This window comes from Peromyscus maniculatus, chromosome 2 (assembly GCF_049852395.1).
Source record: "Peromyscus maniculatus bairdii isolate BWxNUB_F1_BW_parent chromosome 2, HU_Pman_BW_mat_3.1, whole genome shotgun sequence".
Taxonomy (NCBI): Eukaryota; Metazoa; Chordata; class Mammalia; order Rodentia; family Cricetidae; genus Peromyscus; species Peromyscus maniculatus.
Window position 1 is genome coordinate 58349465 of NC_134853.1, and position 12410 is coordinate 58361874.

At 49.6% G+C, this 12410-nt stretch overlaps 1 protein-coding gene across 2 annotated transcripts in view; it reads left to right on the plus strand.

Moving 5' to 3' along the window:
* Nucleotides 1-3720: 3720 nt before the first annotated feature.
* Rragd (Ras related GTP binding D) overlaps nt 3721-12410 on the plus strand; it is a 38180-nt gene continuing 29490 nt past the window's right edge. Inside the window, exon 1 of one of the 2 annotated variants that reach the window (XM_076564026.1) lies at nt 3721-4037. In XM_076564026.1, coding sequence (XP_076420141.1) covers nt 3893-4037 — 145 coding nt within the window. In that variant the 5' untranslated portion in view covers nt 3721-3892. The remainder of the gene's footprint in view (nt 4038-12410) is intronic. The other variant, XM_076564025.1, reaches the window with a different exon arrangement.

Below are 12410 nucleotides of genomic sequence, written 5' to 3' on the forward strand. Positions count from 1 at the left end.
AGAACAATTAGCCAGAAGCAGAAATTACAGAAGTCAAAAAGTAAGGTCAGTGAAAAAAGGAAATAAAAAAGGAAAAGACAGGACTGCTCCTAGGTATGATGGAGGAGAAAGTTTATCGTAGATAAAAGGGAGAGCATAGCCAGAGGCAGAGATACATGGGAGGGTCCAGAGTAAACATGACCTTTAGTGGAGAAATTTAGGGTAGGAGGCAGGGTATGCAGCCATACCCTGTAACAGGTAGGGACTGAGGGATGCTGGGAGAATCTGGCAGCCAGGGTCCACCTTGACATGTTAATAAGCACCTTAGTTAACCATCTGCCTGGGTTTGAGACCTAACAAGTACATTTAGAGAGACTTTCCCAGAACTACAGACTTTGATGGATTAGGCCTTTGTTTTTGTTTTGGCAGGTGGTGTTATCTACATGCTGAGTTTTATAGGCTGAATGGTATTTTTATAATGGGGTCAGTTGTGCTAAGGCCTGGGGGCCTGTTAGAAAACAAAGTCTCTATATGAAGGCTGGCTGTTGTGGTGCACATCTTTAGTCCTGGTGGACCTCGGATCACTGTAAGTTTGAGGCCAGCCTGGTCTAGCTAGCAAGTCAGAGCTGTGTAGGTGAGACCCTGCTCCTGGCCCCTCCCAAATGCCATGTAATATAACCCCCAACTCTCCTTCATATTGGCTAGTCCTGAAATCCTTTTCTGCTTTAAAACTACGATTCTTGGTTTGTCCTGAGCTGAAGTCCCTACAAGATTAGAGAAGGATCTCAGGCTGGCATGATCCTGTGTCTGTCTCCCTAACAGATGACGGGGCTGTCAGTTCATTTTATTCTCAAGAATGATCCAATTCTCAGACACCTGGGGGTGTGTTCTGATATGTTGCTTGTGCTCCCCATAAAGCTCACTTCTTGGTGCTGGAGAGATGGCTCCGTGATGTGATTAAGAGCGGCTGCTCTTTCAGAGGACCTGAGTTCAGTTCCCCAGCACCTACATGCTGATGGCTCACAACCATCTGTAACTCCAGTTTCAGAGGATATGACACCCTCCTCTGGTCTGTGTGGGAACTGCATTCAGGCTGCACAGACATACACAAACACCTATACACATCCACATAAACAAGTAAATAAGAGCTCTCTCCCCGAGGAAGTTAGAATCATCACATATTTCCATCTTTTCTGTGTGGGGAGCTGTCGGGTTGTGAATGGTCCTCACTGGAGACCCTGGGTTCACTAGAGGACCATGCTCAATAACCAGGTTTGAGTGCTTGGTCTGAATCTGAGCTGTTGCTAAGAAGCTCTCTCCAGGTGTCCTAAGGACCTCCCTGATGCTTGAAATAGGCCAGTTCTATCTCACCCCACGAGATAGAACTCACCTCCCCCTGTGGTGGTATTGTGTTCCCCGAAATATTGTGCATGCTAATAAACTTATCTGGGGTCAGAGACAGAACAGCCACAATATTAAACATAGAGGTTAGGCAGTGGTAGCACACATCTTTAATCCTAGCTTTCCAGAGGCAGAAATCCATGTGTTCAAGGATATAGCCAGGCATGGTGATTCACGCCTTTAATCCAGAAAGTGAGCCTTTAATCCCAGGGAGTGATGGCATAAAGCAGAAAGGTACATAAGGCATGAGGACCAGGAACTAGAAGCATTTGGCTGGTTAAGCTTTTGGCTGGTTAAGCTTTTAGGCTTCTAGCAGCACAGTTCAGCTGAGATTCATTTGGATGAGGACTCAGAGGCTTCCAGTCTGAGGAAACAGGATCAGCTGAGGAACTGGCGAGGTGAGGTAGCTGTGGCTTGTTCTGCTTCTCTGACCTTCCAGATAACTAGCCTCAGGTTTGATTTTATTAATAAGACTCTTTTAAGATTCACGCGCCCCCCCCCCCCCCATGGGAAAGCTAGCTCTGGGACAGCTGCAAGTCTTTACAGCTCCTCTGGGAAGTTACCTCCTGTCCTCCCCAGGTGGCTTCCTTTTCTGAAACAGAGCTTCAGGAGTTTCAAGCTGGCCTCAGTCTCACCGAGTCGCTGCTGCCCACCATGCCGGGGTTGGTGTCCGAGGCTGAGCCCAGGGCCTCGTGCATGTTAGACAAGCGCTCTACCAACCCAGCCACAAAAGCCCACTCTCTTTCCTCAGAAAGGAAAGTCGCCCACGAGAAACGAGTTCTGCTTCTCATTTACTATTTCTACTAATTCTGTGGCAGTGGCGTTCTGGGGAGGCTCGGAGAAGGCGGTTTCCTGTGGGGAGAGCGGAGGAGCCTGCCTCAGCGGGTCCGCTCTCCCCACTCACCCTTTGACCTCCGCTAGGTTTCAGTCTCCTTTGCCCACGCGTTTCTGGTTGTGTCTGACCAGTGGCAGGCATTTCCAGGAGAGTGCCCTGAGACAGGGAAGGAGGAGGCAGGCCAGGGTCTCCTCTTATCTGCCTGGCCAGGGTGGCTCCAGCAGCGGCTGCTGCCTGACTGAATGTAAGACCTGTTTCCCGGCTGCTCCCCAGAACTCTGGCTCCCTTCCTTCCCTCCCGCTTACGTGTGGAGGTGGTTTGAGTTTCCCACTTGATAATCCTCGTCTTGACTCCCTAAATTCTGCCTACACCTCTGCAGAACATTTCTTCACTTAAGAGACTTTCAGTTAACATCTCTGTTTTAGGAACGACCTTGACCATGCAGCCATGCCGAATTCTAACTGGAGAAGTTAGGGCCTTTCCTGTTAAAAAGCAGCCACCCACCTAGAAGAAATCCAGGACATGAGTCATGGTTTAGTAACCCTATTCCTACCCAGATTTCTCCGAGGACCCCTTGTAAGCCCTGTCCCTGGCTGCAAGTCTCCGGCCTGAGCTGCCTCTCGCCTCCTCGTCCTCACCACCTGCTGAGCAGCTGGTACCTGCAGGATCCGGATCACCTTGCCGGACCGCTGTTTTGTTTTGTTTTTCTAATGTGCTTAACTGAAGGAAGTTCGTGCACATGACTTATTTTTTTCTCTTTTCAGGAAGGGTGGGTACACTGTGTCCTGCGGTGAGAAGCTTGCGAAGGAGGAAAGCACCTCCTCACCCTACATCGCTCCTGTTCCAATCTGAGAGCTGCCCCTCACCTCCCACAAGAGGCATGGCACATTTCTGTGGGACTACACCAACACCACGCTAGCAATTGGCCATAAAAAGCCCCGCGTGCATTGTACACCTGAGACTTTCCCGAAGGTTGCAGAGAAATTATTTAGTACAGTGTGTTTAGATATAAATCACGAGACATGCGAATTCCTCGGAAACGTGTCTTATGTAGAGGAGGAGATCTGGGAGTATTCCGGGTGGGAAGTCCTTTGAACTAAAAGGCACCTTAAGAGGAAATTGCTATGGAAACTAGCCCGCCGCTGTGCATTTCTCCGCGCGCCGGGAGTCTATGGCATAAGGCAGTGGAGTGGGGGGCCTGGGTACCGCAGTGTCGGGGGGCAGCTTAGGAGGGGAGAGAGCTCGAAGACCGTCGCGCACACCATAGGCACTGCAGAAGGCAGGCGGCGGGGTCGGGGGTGGTCCTCGGCGAGGTGGCCTCCGGGCCACACGTGCAGCAGCCCGGGAGGGCGGTGACCTGGGCGCGTCTGGACAGCCGCGCTCCGCACAGGGGGAACGTGTGTGGCCCCGGCGGGCGGCCCGCCAGACGAGCGGTGGCTGCGGCCGGCGAGCGCGCGCCCGGCGGTGCGTGTGTGTGACAAGCGTCAGGTGACTCGGGTCACGCCGTCGCTCCCTCGCGCTCCCGGGGAGAACTGCCGCGCTCCGGCTGGCTCCTCAGGCAGCGGCGGCGGGGAGGGGGTTGGCTGGGCGCCGCGGCCGCCCCCCAGCGCAACCCGGGCCCGGGGAGGTGCGGGCGGTTCGGCCCACGCGGGGACCCTGGAGCCGAGCGTGGGCGTGATGAGCCAGGTGCTGGGCAAGCCGCAGCCGCAGGGTGAGGACGGCGGCGACGACGAGGAGGAGGATGAGCTGGTGGGGCTGGCGGGCTACGAGGACGGGCCCGGGTCCTCGGACGCCGAGCTGGACAGCGGGCCGGAGGAGGGAGGTGAGCCGGCCGACCGTGCGCTCGCCGATCCCGGGGCGCTGTGCGGAGGAGCGGTGCGGGGCGCGCGCGCGCGCGGGGGTCCGGGGCGCCCGTGGTGGGGGAGGGGCGAGGCCGGGCTGCAGCCGGCGGCGGCGGCGGCGGCGGCGGGGAGCCGGGTCGGATGTCGAGCTAAAAGAGGCAGCTGGCGGCCGGGTGCCTGCTGGGTCGCCCACAGCTGCGTGTGTCATTCTTCCCTGCCGTGGCCGCGAGGGGGTCTGCGGCGTGGGACCAGGGCGCTGGGACGGGGCCCCGCGCTGCAGGTGGTACCCGCGCAGCCGGGGGACTTCGGGGTCCCCGGTCCTAAGACACTTTGAATGCATCTCATGCCATCGCCCGAGATGGGCGCGGGGCGAGCGATCTTTGGCTGCTGGAGCCAACTGTTTGCTCGCAGAAGGAGCCGAGTTAGCCTTTCAGATGGGGGCTGCCTGGGTTTCATTCCTGAGACACAAAAGAAGTTGAGTTTGGGATTCCCGATTGTTTTTCTTTTCTTCACACCCAGCCCGACCCCTCCCCCCCAAGGCGGAAGGTCACTTGAAAAGGTCAATTGAATGAGTCTGTTAACATTCTCCGTGTAGCTTGTAAACATCTCAGAAAAAGGACTAATTCTCTAATGTCGCACACTGAAGAAACTGAGGAATAAAAGTACTCGTGACAGGAGTTTTAAGAACTTTTATTGAGAATCCCCTGAACTGAACTTTAAATTCTCTACAAAGCCTTTCTCGGAAGACAGTTTTGATTTTGCATCTGGCAGGTACTACTTCAGTGAATCAGAAAGGGAATAAAGTTAACTAAGCCTTGAGCCCGGCAGATGAGGAACAGCTTTCCAAGCCACCCCCTTTCCTGGCTGCTTTTCTCTAGAGGTACTAGTTCCCATTGTTTAAATTGGTGTGTGTACCTGTGCGCTTCCCTCTTCTTCGGGCCCTTTAATTGGTCCCACAGTGGCTCACTCAGTCACCTTTTTTTTTTTTTTTTAATTAAATTATTCAGTCACCTTTTTATTACTTAAATAGCATTCGTTAGGATCTAGCAGTTAGAGTCTCCCAGAGAAAAGCTGAATGGGATGTATTTGCAAGGTATTTGAAAAGGTAGGTGCAGTTTACGGAGAGAAAGAAGACCCTATTCCAGAGGAAAAGCCAGTCATTTGATACTGTCCTGGGGGCCAGAGTTTGCCGGGAGGGCACAGAACCTGTTCTTTTGTTGTTGTTGTTTTTGTTTTGTTTTTCTCCCTGTAGTCTTTATTGAGGTGCTTGGGAGCACTTTTGAAATTTGATTTGTCTAAATTTGAAGTGAAAGTAAAGCCCTGCCTGAGGGGAAGAATTCCTGAAACAAAAGGCTTCTCCGGAGCCCGGAATGGGAGGGCCCCCGTGCTGTTAGTCCTAAGGCAACCCTGCCTGCAGCTTTGTTTAGATGACTTCAGTAATAAGCCCCCCACTGGGAATTCCCGGGTCAGGCAGGCGGGATCCTGGAATCTTGCTATAAAAGGATACAGTACCTTCACGTGGCTAGAAGCATGCATGTTAATTTCTGCTCCGGCAGACTCTGCAGAAGCCTGGCTTTGCTCGGCTCTCTGTTGTGGGCAAGTGCTCGGCTACCTTTTCCCACCCTTTATCTGTTGAACTGTCCCTTGTCCTTTGGCCTCTGTTCTTTCCTAGCTTCAGGCTGGAGGTTTAGGCCTTGGAGCACAGTCTCTGTTAGAAAATCTGCCTTCCTCGGCCAGCAAGCACTTCCTGCAAAGGGGCTGCCAGCTGATTCCATCCCAGGGAGCTGGGACTGGGAGAGGGGAAGCCAAGAATTGAGACGTCCTGCTCCATGCCCTTCTGGAGGCTGGCTGGTTTTGTTTTGTTCTAAGAGGTGTGTGTGTGTGTGTGTGTGTGTGTGTGTGTGTGTGTGTGTGTGTGTGTGTGTGTGTGTGTGAGAGAGAGAGAGAGAGAGAGAGAGAGAGAGAGAGAGAGAGAGAGAGAGAGAGAGAGAGATGTAGGTGCCCAGAGGAGGGTATCAGGTCTGGAGCTGGAGTTACAGGACGTTGTGAGCCACCCACCGTAGGTACTCAGAGCGACACGTGCTGTAACTGTTGAACCCTCCATTTCCGTAGCACACGCTTGCATTTAGATTTTGGTAAAGGATGCATGTGTCTATTCTCAAACTCCTTTGATCTGAGAAAAGGTAGATGGTATGAACAACGCACTGGTGAACTTTTCTCCCTTCTCTCTGCCTAACAGATAAAGTGCCTGCGTTTAACAGCAGTCTGGGCGTTTTCCCCAGTAGGATCAGGACTCTGGTCCTGGGGGCCTGGCAGTGGGATGTTGGGTTGACAGCATTGCTAGTTGAGACAGTTTGTCAGGAGCTGTCAGGAGAACGTAGACTGGAGATGGGAAGCCCCCACTGCCCCTAGTCTACGTGATGTACGGAGCCCCTGATCTCATTTTAACCCTGTGAGTTTTACCACGTGTGCTGAGCTTGAGAATGTAGTGCCGCTAAGCTGAGACTTCAGTGCGTGTCTGCTTTGGCTTCCACTCCATATCTTGTTCACGAACAGCAGGAGTGTTTTCAAGCAGCTTAGTTCTGTTGAGGACAGACTGAGGCACTTCTTAACCCTTTGTTCTTTGTTGTTAATGGCAGCGAGGCAAGTCTCATCTTCAAATGCTGCCCCAAATCAAACTCCAGAGACGGGACAAGAATTAAACCATTAAATACAATTCAACAGGGGCTGGAGAGACGGCTGAGTGGGTACAGTGCTTGCCCTGCAGGCCTGAGGACCTGAGTTCAGATTCCAGCATCCACTTAAGGGTGTGGGTGTGTAGTATGTGCCTGTAATCTCAGCCCTGGGGAGGGAAGACGAGAGACCCCTGCAGCTTACAACCGACCTAGGCAAGGTGGCAAGTACCAGACTCAGACAGGGATCCTTCCGCAAAATAAGGTGGGTAATGAGGAAGTCCACCTGGCACGCACACACACACACACACACACACACACATATGCACACACACACGTTATCGTACCCCCCCAAACCAATTACCATAGATTTAGAGGTGTCCTGGTCCCTGGTTTCGATCCTCAGCACCCCACATAAACTCATAATTGTGTCATAAATAATGATTAATTTTGTCACCCAGACTTAAATTTGCTCAAGTAAATTCCTGTGCTTTAAAATCTGACAAGGAACGAGACTATAAGATATCCCTATTGTTCTCTGCTCTTCCAGCATTTAATCAGAGAGTAAAAGGTTTTTCCCAAAGCCCTCAGTTTTCAGGGGAAACTTGGTGAAGAGAGCTGCTCACCCCCGTCTGCTTGAGTCTGGTCTGTGCTTTCACAGTGGCCTGTGCCCACTGGAGTCGGAGGAAGTGACGACAGTCTGGATTGTCACTGGAGTCAGCAGTAGGGTGAGCTGGTGATATTCCCTGAAGGTTATACAGGTGCTGAATACAGTCAGTCCCACCTACCAGCTGTTAATAAGCTGGGTGTGGTGGAATAAGTCTAATCTCAGCACTCCAAAGACGGGGCACAGGATCACCAGTTCAAGGTCTGAACTGCACCTGATGCAGTACTTTTATTAGCCACCTCTCCCCTTTGATTATTAGGACAGACTAGGGTAGTGCAAAGGAAAACACAAGGAAGTGTAGCAAGTTCTAGACAACTGATGGACTCTGAGTTTGAGAGAGCATCTTCTTTCCAAGCTTTCTGTCCCAGGTGTCACTTTATTTTAGATTGTCCTCCCCAACCCCACAGCAGTGCAGCACATTTCTGCTTCCTAAGTCACCTCTTTCTTGTTCCTGCCTCCTTTATTCTTTAGTATCTTGTCCTTCTCATAAACAGTGGGCACTAGTGCTCACATACAATCCTGCACACCCTCAAGCATCAGTCCCTGCCTGCCTTCTTCCTTAGTGAGGCAGTAGGACTTGTTAGTGCTGGACCCTGGGGCCTCCAGGGATCCCAGTGTCTCAGACTCCCATCTCACAGTAGTTCACTGGGATACAAATGCGTAGTGTTGTATTGGGCTGAAAGTACATTGTGGGGATCCAGACTCGTGGCCCCAGACCCATACCGCTTTAAACATAAAAATAATAAAAATTCTGTCTCCTCTGTCGAGCCTTATAAAGTTCTTGGGTGACAGTGGCTCTCCCTAGTTCTGCTGTGACTCAGATAGACTCTTCAGCTCCTCTCTTAATGTGTGTGAGAGGCTGTTGATTCTCTTCTTAGAGCTCTCTGAGAAGGATTGCCACTTGTTTCTCAGTGTGTAAAAGAGGTTTGTGTAAAAGCAGCCTCGAGTTTCTCTCAAGCAATTTAAAAAAGTTCCTAAGAACACTTCCTCCTTTAGGAAGTACTGGTAAATCACAACACATTAGAGACAAAACTGAATATATTGAATATTTATGTATTCAGTCATGCTTTTTAGTTCCCCACTAGTATGATTTAAGAGAATTTTATAAAAGATTTTGTTTCTACATATAACTTTTATCTTATGTTTCTGGGATATGTTTTAGAGGATCTCACTATGTAGTCCTAGTTGACCTGGAACTTGCTATGTAGGATAGTCTGTCCTCAGATTTAAGAGATCACCCTCAAAGGACTCACTGTCATGAGCCAGAGTTTATGAAGAGAACATCCTGTTTGCCTAGGGAGAACCCCTAGACTAGTGGTGTTTAGGAATATTTAACTATGCAAAAATGTGTTGTATTTGTTTAACTATGTAAAGATGTGTTGCTGTTTTACCTTGGCTGCCTAAGGCACCTGATTGGTTTAGCAAAAAGCTGAACAGCCAATACTGAGGGAGGAGGTATAGGCAGAGCTTCCAGGCAGAGAAAGGGGGCAGAGAGAGTAAGTAGGAGGAAGTTAGGCTTGGGGATGAAAAAAAAAAAAGAAGAAAGAAAAGGAGATGACAGGGGCCAGACAGACAGACATGAAGAAAGCAGAAAAGTAGGACATACAGAATGAAAGAAAGATAAAAAGCCCCAAGATGAAACATAGATGAATAGAAACAGGTTAAATTAAGTTAAAAGAACTAGTGGGACAAGCCTAAGTTAAGGCCAAGCATTCATAATTAATAATAAGCTTTTGTGTCTTTATTTGGGAGCTGGTTGGTGGCCCAAAGAAAAACCACCACTACACAGTGGTTCTCAACATATGGGTTGCTACCCTTTTGCGTGTGTGTGTGTGTGTGTGTGTGTGTGTGTGTGTGTGTGTGTTGAAGGACACTTTCAAAGGTATCCTATATTAGATACCTGCATATCAGATATTTACATTACGACTCATAGCTAGCAAAATCACAGTTATGAAGTAGCAATGAAAATGTTCATGGTTTTGGGGGGCACCAGAACACGAGGAACTGTTTTAAAGGGTTGCAGCATTAGGAAGGCTGAGAACTACTGCCGACCTAAGGAGCCTGGGCAGCACTGTGAAGAAGATCGGTGTGAGGAAGTGCACCCTGGCACTCTAATCTCGTTTTCTTCAGTTCTGGCTAATTGGCCATAGTTCTGACCAAGCACAGTCTTTCAGAGCCCTGTGCTCTGTGCTCATGGCACAAATCCATCTTCTTTTTGCAAGGCTGCTTAGGTTCGGGCAGGGCTCTGCTGGATAATTCTAGGTGAAATAACCGGTCTAAAGTGTTAAAGACTGATAATATCCCAACCAGGTGACTCTCTCCCCTAATTGCTGTCCCTTGGCAGGGGGTGGCAAGGTCCCCTAGGGTTGAGCAGGATCAGGACCAGGGGGTGAAGGGGAATATCTGCTGTGTCCCTGACGATGGTAATTTCTCCTGGACAGAGTGACTGATTCACTTCACACACAATACCAAGTGCCAGAGTCAGGCATAAAGTTTGTTTGTTTCTTTTCCTTTTTTTCTTTTTTTCCTTTTTTTTAAGGTTTTATTTTATGTATATGAGTGTTTGGTTTGCATGTATATATGAACATTTTGTGTGTGCCTGGTGCCCATGGAAGTCAGAAGGTGTTGGATGGCTGTGAGCCGCCATGGGTTGCTGAGAATTGAAATTGAACCTGGTTCCTCAGCAAGAGCAGTAAGTGCTCTGAACGGCTGAGCTCCAGACATGAAGTTTTTTTTGTGTGTGTGTTTGTTTATGTGTGTGTGAGCATGCACATGTGTGTGGAGGCCAGAAATCAACCTTGAGTGTCATTCCTCAGGTGCCTTGTCTTTTGAGACAGGATCTCTCACTTGACCAGGAACTCACCAAATGGACTGGGCTGTGAGCACCAGGGGTCTGTCTGTTGCCGTCACCCTAGCCCTGGGATTACAAATGCAGGCTACCACACCCTACATTTTTTTTTAAATATGAGGCAGTGTAGTGGTTTGAATAGGTATGACCCCCCATAGACTTACGTGTTTGAATGCTTCGCCCACAGGGAGAGGCACTGTGGGGGCGGGCTTTGAGGTCTCGTATATGCTCAAGCCACACCCAGTGTGGTGCACAGTCTCCTGCTGCTGCCTGAGTGGGGAGGGGGATCAAGATGTAGAACTCTCAGCTCCTTCTCAAGCACCATGTCTGCCTGCATGCTGCCATGCTTCTGCCATAAGGATAATGGACTAAACATCTGAAACTGTAAGCCAGCTCCAGTTAAATGTTTTCCTTTATAAAGAGTTTCTGTGATCATGTCTCTTCACAGCCATAGAAACCCTAACTAAGGAAGACAGAGTCTCTCTATGTAGCCCTGGCTGTCCTAGAATTATCTATGTAGATCAGGCTGGCCCCAAACTCACCTGCCTCTGCCTCCTGTGTGTTGGGATTAAAGGTAAGTGCCACCATGCCCGGCTCACATCACACTGTTTCGTGTGGTTCACCGACCTTTGAGTCATACCATATGCCACACCCATCCTTATAAACAAGTGAATGAGCCAGATTGAAAGTGGAAGGCAGAAAACGGTGTATTCAGTGTGCCACATTGTGAACAGGGCCAAAGAGATCCAGCAGAGCCCCGAGACTGCCTCTTCTGGGTCCTGAAGTAAGAGTAAAATTTAAATAAAGGTCCCAGGATATGCCTGTGTGGGCAGTCCCATCAAGCTGTGGTCCCGCCCACCGCTGACCCAGCATTGTCTGGGCTTCAGTCTCATCCTGTGAGGTGGTCTGACAAGTAGTGAGATCTCCTAAAGCCCAGATCCCCCTCTGGCAGGTACCCTTTCCTTCTCCTGGGGAAATTCCCATTTCTTTGGGGTCCATTGTTTGAATAGTCTGGTAATCAGCCTGACAGACACAAGTGTCTATTCTCCTGCCAGGCCTGTGAGGAGCTGAAAGGGTCAGATTATTCAATACCAACACTCTTCCCCCAGCCCCAGGGCGTCGTTTGAGTCCTGCACACAGACCCTTCCTCGGGAGCCTTATTTCTGGAGGGAACTTCCTGAAATGTGAATGAGACCACATTAGTCTCTTGTATTAGGGTGAAATGCAAAAGTTACCAGCACTGAATTGGTGAGCTAGTCTATGTTGTTGAACAAAACAGCTCTCACCTCAAATGGTTTATTCCGGAGCAACTATGAGTGACTTTGGCATGGGGATATAATAGAATGTTCTAACATAGAAATATTTTATAGTAAGAGAACAGAGTTACAAATCAAGACATTAAAGAAATACAGTATTGGGGGCATCAGAGAGAAGGATTTCAGTAAGATGAGGGAATCTATAAACCTCAGCTGCTGATGGCTTTCTTAACTTTTGGATTGATGGGAGCTAATAGTGGGCTAAATTGATGCATTCCAAAAGGTTTTCGCTGTCAGTCACAGAAGTGGGCCGGGAATGGCTGTTTAGGGGGCTAATGATAGCCTAGGAAAAGGTGTAATCAAGCTCTGGATCTGCAACATTCCAACCTCTCCATATCACTGCATTTCTCATCAGTCGGTCTGCAGACACAGCTTCAGAAGTCTCATCCACATCTGCTGGGCCTTGTCAACTAATTTATTCAAGGTAGTTACTGAGTGGTTGCCACATGCCTTATGTACGTATCCTTCTGAGAGAGACAGCACACAAGGAAACCAATAGGACAGATACACAAAGTAAAAGAATTGCGCAGTGAGGACTATTTAAAAGACACAGGTTCTAGCCTAGGAAGTGATGGGGTATGGTTTAGCAGAGAAGGTGATATAGCAGGGCTGCGTGAGGGAGAAAAAGTCTGGGGAAGCCTCCCAGATAGAGGAAGAGGTGAGGCAAGGCCCTGTGAGGCCCTTCCAGAAAGCTTGAGTGGCTGGGAGGGAAGGAGAATTTGGTGTGTGGGTGAGAAGAGTGCTAGGATTAAAGGTGTGTGCCACCACTGCCTGGCATCTGTGTTTAATCTAGTGTGCAGACAAAATTCTAAACTGTCTTATTAAATAAGAAACACAAAGCCAAATACAGA